The sequence below is a fragment of the Sander lucioperca genome, chromosome 8, assembly GCF_008315115.2.
Source record: "Sander lucioperca isolate FBNREF2018 chromosome 8, SLUC_FBN_1.2, whole genome shotgun sequence".
Taxonomy (NCBI): domain Eukaryota; kingdom Metazoa; phylum Chordata; class Actinopteri; order Perciformes; family Percidae; genus Sander; species Sander lucioperca.
The window spans coordinates 13,877,871-13,893,788 of NC_050180.1; the positions used below are offsets into that span (position 1 = coordinate 13,877,871).

A 15,918-nucleotide genomic window follows, 5' to 3' on the forward strand; every position below is an offset into this window, starting at 1 on the left:
TACTACACCCTGCTACGCTCTGCGTTTCCCCGCAGTGTCCGACTGCGTCCTGCCGCGTCCAACCGCGTCCACCCAGGCTGCTGTGCCACACTACACCCCGTAACGCCCTGCTGTGCCCTACTATGACATGAACTACTATGACTACCATTGTGATCACTGCTTCACTATCTTTATTATGACTATTATTGCCACCATTCACCACTCCCCCAACTGGTGCCGTCAGACACCGCCTACCAAGAGTCTGGGTCTGTCCGAGGTTTCTTCCTAACAAAAAAAGGGAGTTTTTCCTTGCCACTGTCGCAATAGCTACTGCTAATGCTTGCTCTTGAGGCAACCACTGTAATAGTTGGGGCTTCGTAAAGTACAGAGTTTGGTCTAGACCTACTCTATCTGTAAAGTGTCTCGAGATATCTCTTGTTATGATTTGATACTATAAATAAAATTGAATTGAATTGAATTGAATATATTCAGACTTTAATTCAATATATTCTGACGTTCATTCAATACATTCAGACTTTCATTCAATATATTCAGACTTTCATTCAATATATTCAGACTTTAATTCAATATATTCGAGGTTCATTCAATATATTCGAGGTTCATTCAATATGTTCAGACTTTCATTCAATATATTCAGACTTTCATTCAATATATTCAGCCTGCCATTCAATATATTCAGACTTTCATTCAATATTTTCAAGGTTAATTCAATATATTCAGACTTTACATACATACACACATATATATATATATATATATATATATATATATATCATAATTTCCTAAACAGCATGCCATAATATATATATATATATATATAATATTTGGCTCTGCATGCACATACTGTTATAGCTCTAGATATAAAAGCGGTTGTAATGGGAAAGAATCACAGTTAGTGTGTGGGTGTGTGTGTCAATGAGTTTGTGTGATTAATGTGTTTGTGTATGTGGTGCAGAACTATCCCAAAGGTTGTGCTCGGAGGCAAATGCCTGTGACAATTGCAGTTTTGGGCTCCAAACACGCACATCTCCTTGTCTCCTTTCATTAAATCCCAGGGACATTAACGGTAGCCTGCAGCCAGCGCTTTAAGCTTAGCAAGAAATGTTTTAAAATATAACACAAAGTGAACAGCCTGTGAACTTTTCAGTGATGTGGATAGGCTGTGTGTACGCGTGTGCGCATGCATGAGTATCTGTGTTACAGCTTGTAAAATAAAATATCCTGAACATCTGCACTCCAATGTGTTGTTTCAGGTCACTGTGGTTCACCTTGAACGAAGTTTAACAGTTCCTTTCCAGGAGAGCAGACCATGATTGTGTTTTTTAAATGTCTAACATAGTAGCTAGCATGACTGTTAGTAGGAAAAACATGATTATAGTCATCACACTTTTGCTACATTGATCCAAGTTTTCAAGTTGACATACTTAGGGAGGATGCAGTTTGAGTCAGCTGTAAATTTATAAAATAGAAATCTAAGCTCTCTTACAAGCTTGTGATGTACTGTATCACTGCAGAAGATTTGCAGTGCAGATATTTTGTTTCCTTCCAACAGAACAAAACGTTTGGTTTGCAAAATTAAAGCCTTGGTGTCCTTAAAATATTCCTGCAACTATAAAGCAATTTAATCAAAATCAAGGGTTTGAGAAAATCACTCGATGCTAAAGTAGAAAAATACAATGTGTAGTCTGGAACAGTAAAATTACTGGGGGATAAATATATATTCTAATGATATAAAGTCTTTAGTTAATTAAATTGTAAAGTCAAGTTATTGAGCAATAATGGTGGAAAATGTTCAAACTAAAGCTTTGTTTTTCACAGATAATGATTAAGTGTACTTTAGTATTTATAGCAGAATGACAAAAATCGAAATGTGTGAATGAAGCAGATGAACGTTCAGTGTTTTACCCTGAAAAGCAGGCGGGCGATGGCACTCTGTGCCAGACAGAGGGGCGTCCAGAGGTGGCGATAGAGAGCAGTATCCACCATGCCAGGATCCACAGCACATGAACTCAGTGGGAAACCTCCACGCTGCACATCCTGGTGGAGGTGGGAACTGAATAACAGCTGGGCCAGCTTACTCTGACAATAAGCAGCATGGGCTGAATAACACTGGCTGAAGAGAGAGAAAGCAATAAACACTATCAGAATGTTGCATTAAAACCCTGAAATGTGCATCTAAATATATCTTATAATATAATATAACAGGATAAAAGGTGTATTATAATAAACTGTTGCCACAATAGGCAATATGTTTCCATGTCTTGCTGAACAAGGACATATTCTCCTCAGGTTCATCGGTAAAATTTGGCAAACAAGGACGATCAGAGTCATTGATAGCATTTGAAACGAGACATCATTTGACTGCAAAACCACATTTAGCAATTTACAAAGATCTACTCTACAACTCTGAATTTCCAGTCAAACTTGCATCAACTATCTACAATAAAGGTAACAGCAGTTGCAGTTGCAAGTGTACACATGCTCATGTCATGCCAGGCAGTCAGCGTTACACTGCACTTTGTTTTCTTACTATCTGCTGTTTGAAATACACATCTGTGAAACAAGACAAGACTGTATTTAATATGCACTTGATGATAATATTACATTGTATCTTCTTTTTTTTGTTTAGCTAACAGGCGGTACAAGTGCAAAATGTAAAACCTCAAACACACACACAGAGCTGTTATTTTCAGCAGCTTTTACTTCCCTCTTATTGACGTTACTGACCACATCTGCAGCACTAAACTGTTTCTGTGGGTAAGTTTGTCAGTTAGCTACAAGGCAGTTACATTAGGGCCCTCACAACTGAACATCTCACCTTTTGGTTGTGTATTACTGTTAAGGACTTCTTTTTCTGTCATCTTCTAAGGACCCTTGATGGCATCACTAAAGCTCGGCCAGCTATCATAACGGAGAATGACATTTAGAAATGAAAGAATTTTGAACTAAATAAGGATATTACTTTATAATTTATAATAACATGTTGTGACAGGCTAAGCACACTGATAAGGGCCTTCGCCTACTGCTAGGGTAATATAAAAACACAATGAAGATATTCAGGGTGCTAATGCTTCTGGACACCAGTGCTGCTAACTGGAATGATGCAGAGCCAAATGCAGCCAACAATTGTCCACTAATGCCAACAGGAAAATGAGGCACTTGTGTTGGTAATTCCAGCATAGAGGAAGTGTAAGTGAGTGTGACAAGTTGGGATTTAAAACGTTCAGCTGTTCAAGAATTACAAAAAGGTTAATTCCTGTTGAATACATATATGGTGTTATTTTTGTAGTTGTGTTCATTAGGGTTTACATAACATGCTGTTTGATCATCTGCGTTCCCAGATCTCATCAATTACCTTGCTCCAATGTTATTATTACTGTACTAATAGGAATGATGGCCAAAACTACAATAAATAAGATCCCAGGTAAAATAAACTGGAATTATTTTTTACGTGTTGATTAAATGTTCTTTATACATCATGTAAATCGCCAGCTTTGTAATCAGCTTTGTATCATTTGAAATTGCTAGGGTATGTGCGAGTGTGTGTGTACGTGTGTGTGTGTGTGTGTGTGTGTGTGTGTGTGTGTGTGTGAGCCTACCAGCTATTTAAATCATTTAGTCTGATTTCGCCGATGCGGTGGGCAGAGGAGGAGACATTGACCACACGTGAGAAGTAACCACATTTCCCAGAATCCTTCAGTGTGTCCAGGAGCAGCCAGGTCAACAGGAAGTGGCCTAGGTAGTTCACACCAAAGTGCTGCTCAAATCCATCCTCAGTACGGCCCTCAGGAATCAGCATGACACCCGCTTGGCACACAAACACAAGCATTTAAAGCACACAATAGCTCAGAGTTTGTTATGCATGTTCTTTATGATATAAACTTGGAACTTTAACTGGCATGCCACTTCTGTTTTACTCTAATATTCATATAAATACGAAATTGATAAGTGGCTGGCTCATCAGTGAGGGAGACAGATCACACCTATGGCCTGAACACTACATGCTGAGATTAAAAGTGCATGAAAACTAGTTAGCAACGGAGCAGAGAAATTGAAATAGATAGCCAGAAAAGAACATTGACAATTTCAGGTCCAAGTCTTGTGTGGAAAAAGTATTCAACAATATAAATTGTATATCATTAATAGTGTTAAATAGCATCCATTTTAAAATCAGTTCAATCAAACAGGTTGGTTGACGGGTGGTGTCAATGAAGGGGTCGTTGAGCTTATCTGACAGGGCTGTGGGCGTAGATCAGATATAAAAGGTTTCCCTAATTGATGACCCAGCCAGATGGAGCACATACTAAACATAGTACTTGCAAAAATGCTGAAATATATTGTTTGTAAAAGTGTGTGAATTTAACATTTTATATCCTTTTAAATTCAGTCATGTGACATCATCTTAATTACACCGCTGTGTAAAGGATTCCAACACTTCTCACTGAATACTAGATAGACTACTCTACATATGCAGTATACAGTCCACACATGGCAAGAACATGACATCTCCATCACTCACCATTATTGACCAGAATGTTTAGCGGCAGGTCCCTCTCCTTAAAGCTCTGGACAAATTGACGGACAGACTGCAAAGAGGCTAGGTCCAGTTTGGTGAACTCCACTGGAATGGACACACACACACACACACACACACACACACACACACACACACACACACACACACACACATAAAGAGACACAGACACACACACACACACACACACAGAGACACAGACACACACACAGACACACACACACACACACACACACACACACGTCAGAGCCATTGTAAATGGATTATTTCTGCCATTTTGGCTGTGAGACATCAAGAGTGTATTAAACATCTCTTACAGCAGGCTCGGTGGGTTCTTTAACTACAACACTGGCAGCGCTATGCTTCTGTTGGTCCAGCACATTACTTCAAACATAATACTTCTTCCCGAGCTCCATCAAAGCTTAACACACTGTTATATCAGGTCTAATGTATGATAAGACACAGGTAAGACAGTAATGCCCAGCAGCATGTATCATCAGAGCGTGAAAGTGATTATGTGTGCTTAAGTGTGAATAACTGTGTGTATACTGTAGTGTATGCCGACAAATAACTTTGAGGATGCTGAACACTAAGTATACTGTCACAGCTTGACAGACATACACTTCTTGTGAGGCCAACTACTAAGCACAGTATGAAGAGTGTCAATGTTCAAGCAGCACTATTAGTGTAATACCTGCAGATGTATAAGACAGCAATTAAATGAGACTTCCTCTTAACTAGCCAATACATGATATGGGATTAATGTAAATGTTATGGTGTCTGTCCCTCATGTGTCAGTCGTGTCACTGCTCCAACCTTTAGGAGTGTGTCATATTGAGTTGTCGCAGTTCTTATACTCCGGCACCATGTTTGTGTGTCTGTCTAAGAAAGTAGAGATATTATATTTAAACTTACTTAAAAACTTGCTGGGTTGAGAGCAGAGTTTTGCAAATTCAATTTACAACTTCTGATTTGGCATTCAGTCTTTAGATATTTACTGGCCAGCTCTAAAGCTTTGTATTTTAACTTCCATTTTAGTGTTCTCCTTTATTTCCCCAAAAGGCTCTCTGTTGGTGAAGTTACCCTTCCAATCCACAGGACTGCAGTCGCTCCTAATCTTAAAAAGTTAATTGAAATCTCTTTCATCAACAAAAAGAATGGCTCTAAATGTCCACCTTACATCAAGCTCTGTGTGCACATTACAGGCTTTCATTTTATTTCCTAGTACTTCTCTGCTAAAAAAATAATTCTAAGAATGTAAAAATACTGCATGTCCTTTTTGTAACCTTTGTTATTTTGAAATTAGCATTAGTTTGCACCAAACCACAAAAAACAACAATCTTATCTATACATCATGGAAAACATAAAAGTAATATCATAGCAGTGTTACAATATAATCACATCAAGAGTATAAAACATATGTACTGAATGATGTTCTCTTGTGCCATATTTCAGGTTTGGTAATGTGTGCAATATTGGCAACTACAACAGGTTGAGGTGTTTCATTTTGTTTTTCCTTAGGCTGGCTGGGGAAACCCAAGAGTTATAATACTCAATGGTGGCATTGTTTTCCTCTCTAACATACTCCCGATGTGGAGGTAACAGGGGTAATATTCTCTATCAATATTATGTTCTATAACAATGTAATGAGGAACCAGGAGGTCATCTATACTGACAAGTATCCACGTTGCATGTAAGCCTTGTTTGAACATCCAAATATGTAAATACCTTTGCTTCCTGTTGTTCTCGAAATTACTTTTTTGGTATTCGATCAATCCTTTTTGGATAAACAGCTGCTGACAAAGTAGTAAAACACAAGCACACTGTCGTAATACAGAAAGAAGACCATGTCTTTCAAACATCAGGAAAATTATATTTTATTTTATATTTATAATTATATATTGTTCCTCCTTATAACTCCAGTAAGCCTGTAGAGGGTCAAAGTTATTGGACAAAGACAGGAAGAGGACTGGGGAAGGAGAGAAAAAAAGCCACCATGACAGATGAGAGTGCAGCCATTCCCGATGAAGGTCTGATAGCAGCCTTATCTCCAAGCCATGCCACTTACCTTCTGCTGTGTGTGTGTGTGTGTGTGTGTGTGTGTGTGTGTGTGTGTGTGTGTGTGTTTGTGTGTGTGTGCGTGCATGTGTGCGTGTGTGTGTGCAAGAGAGAAAGATGGAGAAAGAAAAAGAAAAGAAAGCAAGTGTGTGCATTTGAATGGCTGTAAGCACAGGTATATCTCAGAATGTGTGTGTATTTGGCTTGTGTATATAGCAAGCAAATGTGCGTGTGTGTCCTGCCTGTCAGTCCTCTCCCGTACTCTTGAGTGGACTCCATTGGGGACCAATCCCTTTCAGACAGGCCAGTCATATCTAGAAAGCCCACAGGGGATGAAGCGCCATCGATCTGGAGTGGGCCTGTCTGCCGCCAGGCCTCAATTAAGACCCCAGGATCTTCTATAAAGCTCAGCATCCTCGACTCAAACACACTGACTGTGTTTTTATTACAGAAAAATGATATGAAACTGACGACAGAAACAGCCTTTGGAGACACACATGCTGTTTACGACAGACTGGATCCATTCAGTCTCCATTTCTAATTTATCATTATCATTTCAGCTGTTAGCTTAAAATAAACTGTGAATTGCAAATTAAACAACTATTTTTTTAAATCAATTTTGAGTTAATGTAATAGCGAAATGTGTGTGGGGCTCTTATTATAATTGTTAAAGTGGTTTAATAAAACAAGGAAAGGTAGAAATGTTCTATGGCATGCCAGTTGATGATTTGGTAGTAGAGAGTATAAATCACAAAACACAAAAATCACAAATGTTACTGTTGTTCGTAATATGGGAGTTTGCACAAATTAGCTGACTCATCATTTTGATATAATTTGTCATTTCAAGTTTGATATTAACTTAATGCAGGTTTATAGATTGTCATTTTCTTCTAGACTGGATTTTTTATTGAATGCACTGCCACTTTCCACTATTTCAAATGGTCTAAATCAATTTTATTTTATTATACTTTATTACTTAATTTACTGTACAAGTTTGCATAATTAAAATCAATTGTTGACGCCAGTCTTACTGTTAGAATAAAGTGAAATTTGTGGCACATTGGGGGAGAGGACGACTGCTCGAGTCCTGTGAAATTTATAGTGCCATGATTTAAAACGTCTTCGTCCTTTATATTATGTCCTCAACAACCAGACAAAAACTGCCAAATTTAAGTAGATATAGTAGATAAGTACTATTTATGCTGAATTCAAATTTAATAAATAAAATGCATCTAATCCCACTTCCAATCTTAGTTTTTGGGGCATTTTAGGCCTTTATTTCCACAGGACCGATGAAGACATGAAAAGGGAGAGAGAGGGGGAATGACATAAAGCAAAGGGCCGCAGGTCGGAGTCAAACCCGCGGCCACTGCGTCAAGGAGTAAACCTCTATATATGTGCGCACGCTCTACCAACTGAGCTAATCCGGCCAGACCCAATCTTAGGGCGTTTTCACACATGAAAGTCCGAACCAAGGTCCAGACCAAGGTTCATGTTTTTGTTACATTGTATACATTTGATCCGGTAAGTTTTGGTTTCACACTGCAGTTATGCAAGCGCACTAAAGATCTATACATGACAAAACTACGTCCTGCCGTCATCACATACGTGAGCTGCGTCTCCAGATACTGATAATTGATTGGTTTGTAGACAGGCTTCCCCGTCCTCTCGTCTCCTCTCTCTGTGTCGGAGTTTTTTCAGCTGACTGCTGCTCTCCCCTACTGCCGCGGCTCTTTTTGTTTTGTTGTGATGTTGAGAAGCAAGACACTGGAACTTTCTGGAGAATTTATTCAGAGACAAACGGAAACCGTATATTTACTACCACTTAACAAATAAACTGCTGATGTATTCTCTGCTCTGATAGCCGACAGCTGTCTGCTCTGAGCGCATTCACCGTCACTCTCACTCTCTCATGTAGCCTACACACTAAGCACCAAGCTATTCCTTAAAGGAGCTATTCCCCGGTCTTGTAACACAAGGAGAGCCTGCCAGAGCTTCTTCTATTTGGTCCGAAAGTCCGAACCATCCAAAAAATGCTTTCACACTGTAAACGAACCGGACCATGGTTCAGTTTGGTCCGGACCGAGACCACCTCTTTTGGTCGGACCAAAATTTGGTCTTTTGATCCGGACATGGTCCGGGGGAGGTTTCAAACCTCTAATTTTGGTTCGGATCAAACTGAAAAGTCCGAAAGTCCGGACCAAATGAGGTATGTGTGAAAACGCCCTTAGTTTTTAATTGATTCCATTCATTAATCATGTTATTACAGACAGACATTTTGACATGTCACAGTAGGAAAAGCACAGGTGTAAATATTAAAATTAATGATGGCTGAATTACATTTAGCTGCTTCAGTTTTAGGGTCCTGGTATTTTTCATGCTGGCTGACTATCACATGATTTACTGGGACTCTTGAATAGAACAGAGCCTTTGTTAATGTTATTAGTAACACCTGTGCTTTTCAAGCAAGTCAAAATGTCTGCTGTGAAAAAGGTGAAAGGTGAAGGTGGCGTTTCTCATACTACTTAACTGTACAAAACAACAAATTTTTGCCACAGTGTGCTTTTTGGTATTGCTTCCAAACAAAGACAATTTTATGACTTGTGAAGTCTTGAAGGGGGCAAAGGTCAAAGGACATTTTCAAGGAAGATTAGGGATTTCTAACTCTGCTTCAGAGCTTGGGGACCAACACCTTTTTTGTCCCCCTTTTCCATTTCCTCTGCCACACAAACAGTTCTGTCTTTGCATCTCAACCAGTTGCTCTTTGTAAATAGAAAAGCAGACACAACAGTGTTATGCAATTATGTCCGTCATTATGAACACTGAAAGTGATTGTAGAAAGGGTTCCTGCCACATCAGTGCACAATCAGAGCCACTGTAGTACCACAAGAACCACTAAAAAAAAAAAAAAAAAAGCTTGTTTCAACTGAAAATCCCTCAACTGTTTATAGACCCTTTGCAAACACGTGACCACGACCATGTGACGACGCCATGATGGACGGCAAAACCACCAGCAATAACAAGCAAAACAGTGTAGTAGACGAGCGGAAAGTTTCATAGTTTCAATCAGTTTGAAATACATAACACTAAATAAACTGTATTTATGGCTTCTTCTATTGAACAACAAGTTGTCGCGCCGTTATCGGTCGAGGTAGGGCATCTGGTAGGTGCTCACAAAGAGCAGTATTTGGAGAAGTTGGAGATAGCAGGATTGGATACCGACCCTTAATTCTTTCTTCCTCCGTTTTCACGGACCTCATTAAATCGCTAAGTCTGCCCGACTTCAGTCCACATAATCTGTACCACTATGTTGAGGATAAAAATGTCAAAAAGACAACAAAGTTTGCTTAACTTTTTCAAATACGCTGGCCAGTTGGATCCCAAACAAGCAAAAATCGTTTCTGCCGATCAAGAATGTGGAGACCACGGTGGGTTTTATGTTTTAATTGTCCGATGGATAGTTGCTGCTTTTGAAAACGATCGTTGCAGTGTATTTTTAATTTTTTTTTACATTTCGCACCGATGCAGTGCACGTTCTGAAATAAAAATAAACATTGCCCTGATGTACACACAGCGTTGTTTAGGCTTTTTTAGTCAGAGTCAGAGAAGCTACGTAGGCAGGTGTAATTTTTGTTTTGGTTCCGTTACCTCCAACCCCCGTTTTGAGTCGCCGGATCCACCCCCCCTCTGCGCTCCGGGACCTCCCACTTTACAAATTAAGCACTGAATATTCAAAACTAACAACATTCCCATTAGCCTCAGATGTACTTTTGTGTTTGCTGCTAAATAGCAAATGTTTTCACATAGGGGAAAAGGGGGGGTGTCTGTAGCCAGATGCTTGTGCACTGACTGAGAATGTGTGTGTGTGTGTGTGTGTGTGTGTGTGTGTGTGTGTGTGTGTGTGTGTGTGTGTGTGTGTGTGTGTGCGTGGGACGCCTACACACAAATCATAGTACAAGAGTTCAATTTCTGGCCTTCATTCTGCAGCATCTTTGTCTGCTATATTTGGTGTTTCTTTGCTAAAAGGAATAACTTTAAAAAGAAAAAGGTATGAATAATATACATATAATTATGTACAAATTTAGAAAGAAATGTTATTCTGAATCAAGTCTCCTGTACATTAAATACATAATAATGTTGCTACAGTTAATATTGTATGTTCAGTGTTAGACTCTAGATACAAAGCTATCATCTGGCCCAAAAAACCAGCCCCTACATGAACCCACATAGTGTGTGTCCAAGTCCAACCCGAGCCCAAACCACGGCAGCGGTTTCGGGACCGAGCCTGATTAAAAACCCGAACTTCCACTGTTTTGTCATCCATGCGTATAAGTTGAATAGATCAGATGGAGGTGGCAAGTTCAAAATTAGCATGACCATTCTGATTGGTCAAAATTCTGAGAATAAGACCCAGTTGGAAAAATACTAGACTTTTCCTTATTATTTTCAAAGTGAATCCAATAAACACACAATCTTTTATATTCTATAAAATATATAAAGATGCTTTCTAGTGAAATTAAATTCTTTGTCATTGGTGACACCTTGAAATCCCTAAAGGACATCTACAATTGTCCACAGGCCCCCAGTTTGAGATCCACCTCTGCAGCCTACATGATTATTATGAGCTGTCAGCCATCTCTAATAACAGACAAATGTGCAAACGCTAGGAAGGATGCCAAAGGAGGTTTGGACAGAGATGTTTAAAGCTCCTGCTTCACATACTAATGAGAATCCATTACCGTCTCATTAAAACACACACACACACACACACACACACACACACACACACATTCTCAGTCAGTGCACAAGCATCTGGCTACAGACACCCCCCCTTTTCCCCTATGTGTCAGTGCCTGCCAATTACAAAAGAAGTAATCAATTCCACCACCACTCCGTCCAGGGAAATCGACTTCAATGACACCAGCAACACGGCCACTGTCTCTGTACCTGACAGCCACTTACACACAAGCAGGGACCCAGCCAGCCGGCTTTCTGCTGCTCTCCACTGCAAGGCCGAGGAAGACAAAGTACGGCTTGATTCCAAAAAAGGCAGCGCTTTATTTTGTATTATACATGATCTGTAGCCAGCTCCTCCATTGAGAACTTACTAACAGATACAGTTACAGCAGGTTTGCTATTCATTTGATGATCATTGTTTTACTCACTGGAGTTTGACTTCATAGACACGTATCAATTAAATAATGTATAAACTGTTAATGTGATGTGTTCACTTTTTACAATTTTTAATTCAGCGAAGCAAAATTTGAAGGTTCAGTTAATGAACCTCCCTTCCTCTAGTAATAAAACAATTGGCTCATTTTCAATTACAAGAGAAGTAAATTGTGTATTTAGGAGAGAAGAAATAAAATGCACACCAAAACCAAATTATGGCAAAAAAATCTAAATAAGAATTGGTCTTTGTGCAAGTAATGTGCACAGAGTTTTATTATTCTGCAAGCTACATACAGGGTATATTAGCACAGAAGCATAAATACATATCCCTGGTATTTTTTTTTTGCTCCAAGTCTTTTTATTGATATAGGGGTTATAGTTAATATAGTTTTACATACTCTGTGATTAATTAATCGAAATTAATCGCATACATAATTAACGGTGCCTGAACCGATACTTTTTAAGAAAGTAAAAAAAAGAAAAGAAAAAAAAGGGCACTAAACAACAGTCGGTGACATTAAAGAACGGCTTGTTTATTGCTAAGGCCATATGGTCAAAATGAAATGATTTAATAATAATGTATAACAATAACAATAACTTATTTCACTAGTAAATTGCTGTTGAACGACAAAAACAATCTCCAGATGGGAAAAGGACATTTACAATAACTTCAAATGCACCACGAGGCTGTAGTTTACCAGTTTCATTGAACGCACCGTCTGTGTTGTTTTTCCGACGGCAGCTCCGCAGCTGCAGATTGTTACATACCGGTGTTGAATCCTCTACAGCAGGGGTTCTCAACCTTTTGCAAGCTGGGCCCCCCCAAAGCTGGTTCATTACAGTTGCCCTATTGCTATAATTGGGAATTGGCACCAGACCTCTGATATGAATTTATGCTTTATTATTGTTATTATTACTAACCCTAATAGTAGGCATATCATCTGCATTTTTTACAAAAGCTTGCAGGTAGGCGATGTTAATGTGAAACCTGAGCCAGGTATGCTTCATTGTACCTTAGAAGCTTTTTTTGCAGCTGGTGGTGCGTCGGTTACCTTGTTGGTCCTCACCAGAAATCTCTCCATTTTGTTTGGTTTTGAAATAATTTGGATGTGGATTAATTGTGTTTTCAATAAAGTTGAGATGATGTAACGATCTGTGCGTGTGTGCAGCCTGGACGCGGAGTGGTGTGTGTCTCCTCTCTGCTCTGACTGCAGGCTGGGACTGCTGCGCGAAGCTACTGAGAGACTGATCGCCTGTGAGGGCTTTTGGACAGGGGAGGGGCTCACGGCAGCACCCGCTGCTCGTTGAGCACATAACTGCAGAGTGATACGTGCTTTCGAGTCTCCAAACACCACAAAAGTCTCCAATAACACCAGTAAAAGTTGCTAGATTTGTCGCTAGTCGCTTTTAACAAAAAAGTCGCCAGGAGGATGATTTATTTTACAGTGCGGAGGCTCCACACAGAGCTTTCTCCGTAACCTACAAAAGTGTCCTGATGTTTATACTTGTGCACTGGTGTGTGCGTGAGCCAGCGTCTGTGTGTGTGTGTGTGTGTGTGTGTGTGTGTGTGTGTGTGTGTGGGTGGGTGGGTGGTAGAGGGAGAAGTGAGAGCGTGACAGCGTTTAGCTTTAGAGCGAGTACCGACTCTAGAGTCATAGTGAGAGAAACAAAGTGTCTCCTCTGTTCTTTCTGACCACAGTGGGTGAGGAAATGCAACGCTACCCAGCCACGACCGAACAGCGTGCGTCGCCGCGACGTGTAGTTACATTACGTGATTTTTTTTTTTCCTCCCATCCTGTAGCCTACTCGCGCCCCCCCAGGAGAGTGTCTGCGCCCCCCCAGGGGGGCGGGCCCCACCGGTTGAGAACCACTGCTCTACAGTAAAACACAGTCAAACTTTACACCGTTTAGCGTTAGCTGTCAGCATTGTAACCATGTTTAATCCAGCTACTACCTAGCGGTAGGCTAACGTTAGCTGCTGTCGAGTATAGTGTTAACTAGCGTTGTGTGCAGCGGTGTTTGTGTTGCCTGTATCGTCTTCAGAGCACCAGAGAGAAGAGCAGACATATCAGTGGCACCAGATTTCGGTAGCCAGGGTTGGCAGGAAGAAGATTTTTTACAAGTAAATGTTCCAATTAATGATCTAGGCAGCACATTCTCGTCTCCCTCCTTCATTTTACAGTCCAATGGTGGCTAGAACGGCTCCGGGTCAAACGGAATGGATTAATCTGCGTTATTTTTTTTAACGTGTTATTTTTTCTCAGATTAATTAATCGAAATGAACGTTATTTTGACAGCCCTAATATATATATATATATTTATATGTATATATATATATATATATATATATAAATTACAACAAAACAGATACAAATACATAAGTAAATAAAAATAATACATCAAAAAAAAAAAAAATCAATAAGTAATCAAAAATGGTCCTGGAAATAGTTCAAATTATACAGAATACAGGATCAGTCATATGAAACATCAATATTAGTGACATCTAATTTCTCTATATAACTTAAAAAAGATTTCCATGTAGCATAACATTTTTGAATACATCCTCTTGTAGAATAGTGAATCTTCTCTAATACCAAATGGTGTAGAATGTCATTGATCCACATCTTAAAGGTTGGAGGAAGTTTCTCCTTCCATTTAAAGAGTATTAACCGCCTAGCTATGAGAGATGCAAAAGCTATCATATTCTTTGCCTGGCAGTTAAGGTGAGGGTCTTGTGGAGTTATTCCAAATATGGCAGTGATGGCAGAAAGTTCTATAGGTACTTGTAAAACATCTGAAAAAGTTTTAAATATTGACTGCCAGAAAGTATCTAGTTTTGAACAAAACCAGAACATATGTGAGAGGGTGGCTGGCATTTGCCTACACCGATCACAAATAGGATTGATGCTCGGTGTGAACTTTGCTAGGCTCACTTTAGACCAGTGAAGGCGATGCATAACCTTGAACTGGATAACTGTATGTCATAAGCAGATTGAAGAGGAATTAATTCTATCTAAGGCTCTTTCCCAGACCTCTTCAGGAAGTTCGAACCCCAATTCGCTCTCCCATTGAGTCTTTAATGACGTCAAAGGTTCCAAATTATATGTATTTAGTAAGGAGTATATTTTCCCAATAGTCCCTCTGGAACCTGAATTAAGCTTCAGAATGGAATTTAAGAGGGAGTTGGGTGGCTGGGATGGGAAGTGAATAAATGATGTTGATATAAAACTACAGAGCTGCAAAAATCTAAAAAGAAATGAGAATTAGGAATGTTCAATTTAAGCATTAATTGATCAAAGGATGCAAAAGTATTATCAATGAATATATTCTCTATTGTGGCAACTCCTCTATTAGCCCATTCCTGAAAAGCACTGTCTATAATTGATGGCATGAACTGGTGATTTTTTATTATAGGAGCACAAGTGGGCAGATCCCTGAGAGAAAAAGCTTGTCTGAACTGCGTCAGAATTCTAAAAGAGTGTTTCACAATTGGATTTATGGTGAATTTAGATATAGATTCCAAAAGAGGAAGTTTTGAGCAGAATAATGAGTGTAAAGAAGTATGAAGACTCGGGGGTAGTATCACCAGATGGAGAATCTTTACAAAATAGCAGTCTTGGCTCCTTGGCTGTAGACCTCTGTGAGACCGTTTAATACGTTTAATATTCGAATGTTGGAGCGCCTCATTCTTCCTTCCATATCAAGACATTTATCCCGCAGATTGCCAACTTCTGTCTCAAGTTTCCCCACTTTTGTTAACAACGAAGTTACGTCGTCTGAACATGATGAGAGCCCCTGCTCCATGTGCGACACTGTTGTTTTCATCGTCTCCACCTCGGAGCGAATCGCTGTAGTATTGTTAGCTAGCTCCGTTTTTACTGCCTGTAGCTCGGATTTGATGTTTTCAAAATCTTCAGCCAGAGCGGTCTTCAATTCCGACCTGAGCAGCATAGCAATGTCTGTTTTCAACAACGTGAGGATTTCTGCCTTCAGGTCCGCGACATCCATTTGGTCATCAGGCTGAGGTGTCTTAGTGCTACACCTAGGTGGTGAATCATTTGAGCTTGAGGCTTTGGGCCCAGTTGCCGAGGCTCCTCCGGTGAACTTGAATGTTCGAAAATTATTGGCCATTTGCGCTGCGGTATCGCAATACA

The 15,918-nt window shown here is 39.7% G+C and overlaps 1 protein-coding gene across 5 annotated transcripts in view; it reads right to left on the bottom strand.

Annotated features, from left to right (window-relative positions):
• LOC116037699 (dehydrogenase/reductase SDR family member on chromosome X-like) overlaps nt 1-15,918 on the bottom strand; it is a 52,235-nt gene that overhangs the window by 11,876 nt on the left and 24,441 nt on the right. For all 5 annotated transcript variants that reach the window (XR_004897991.1, XM_031281672.2, XM_031281674.2 and 2 more), the window contains 3 exons: nt 4,520-4,621; nt 3,600-3,807; nt 1,906-2,113 (listed from right to left, as the gene is read on the bottom strand). Coding sequence is in view for 4 of the 5 variants with exons in the window: in XM_031281672.2 (XP_031137532.1) it covers nt 1,906-2,113; nt 3,600-3,807; nt 4,520-4,621 (518 nt within the window). In the remaining variant the exon portion in view is untranslated. The remainder of the gene's footprint in view (nt 1-1,905; nt 2,114-3,599; nt 3,808-4,519; nt 4,622-15,918) is intronic.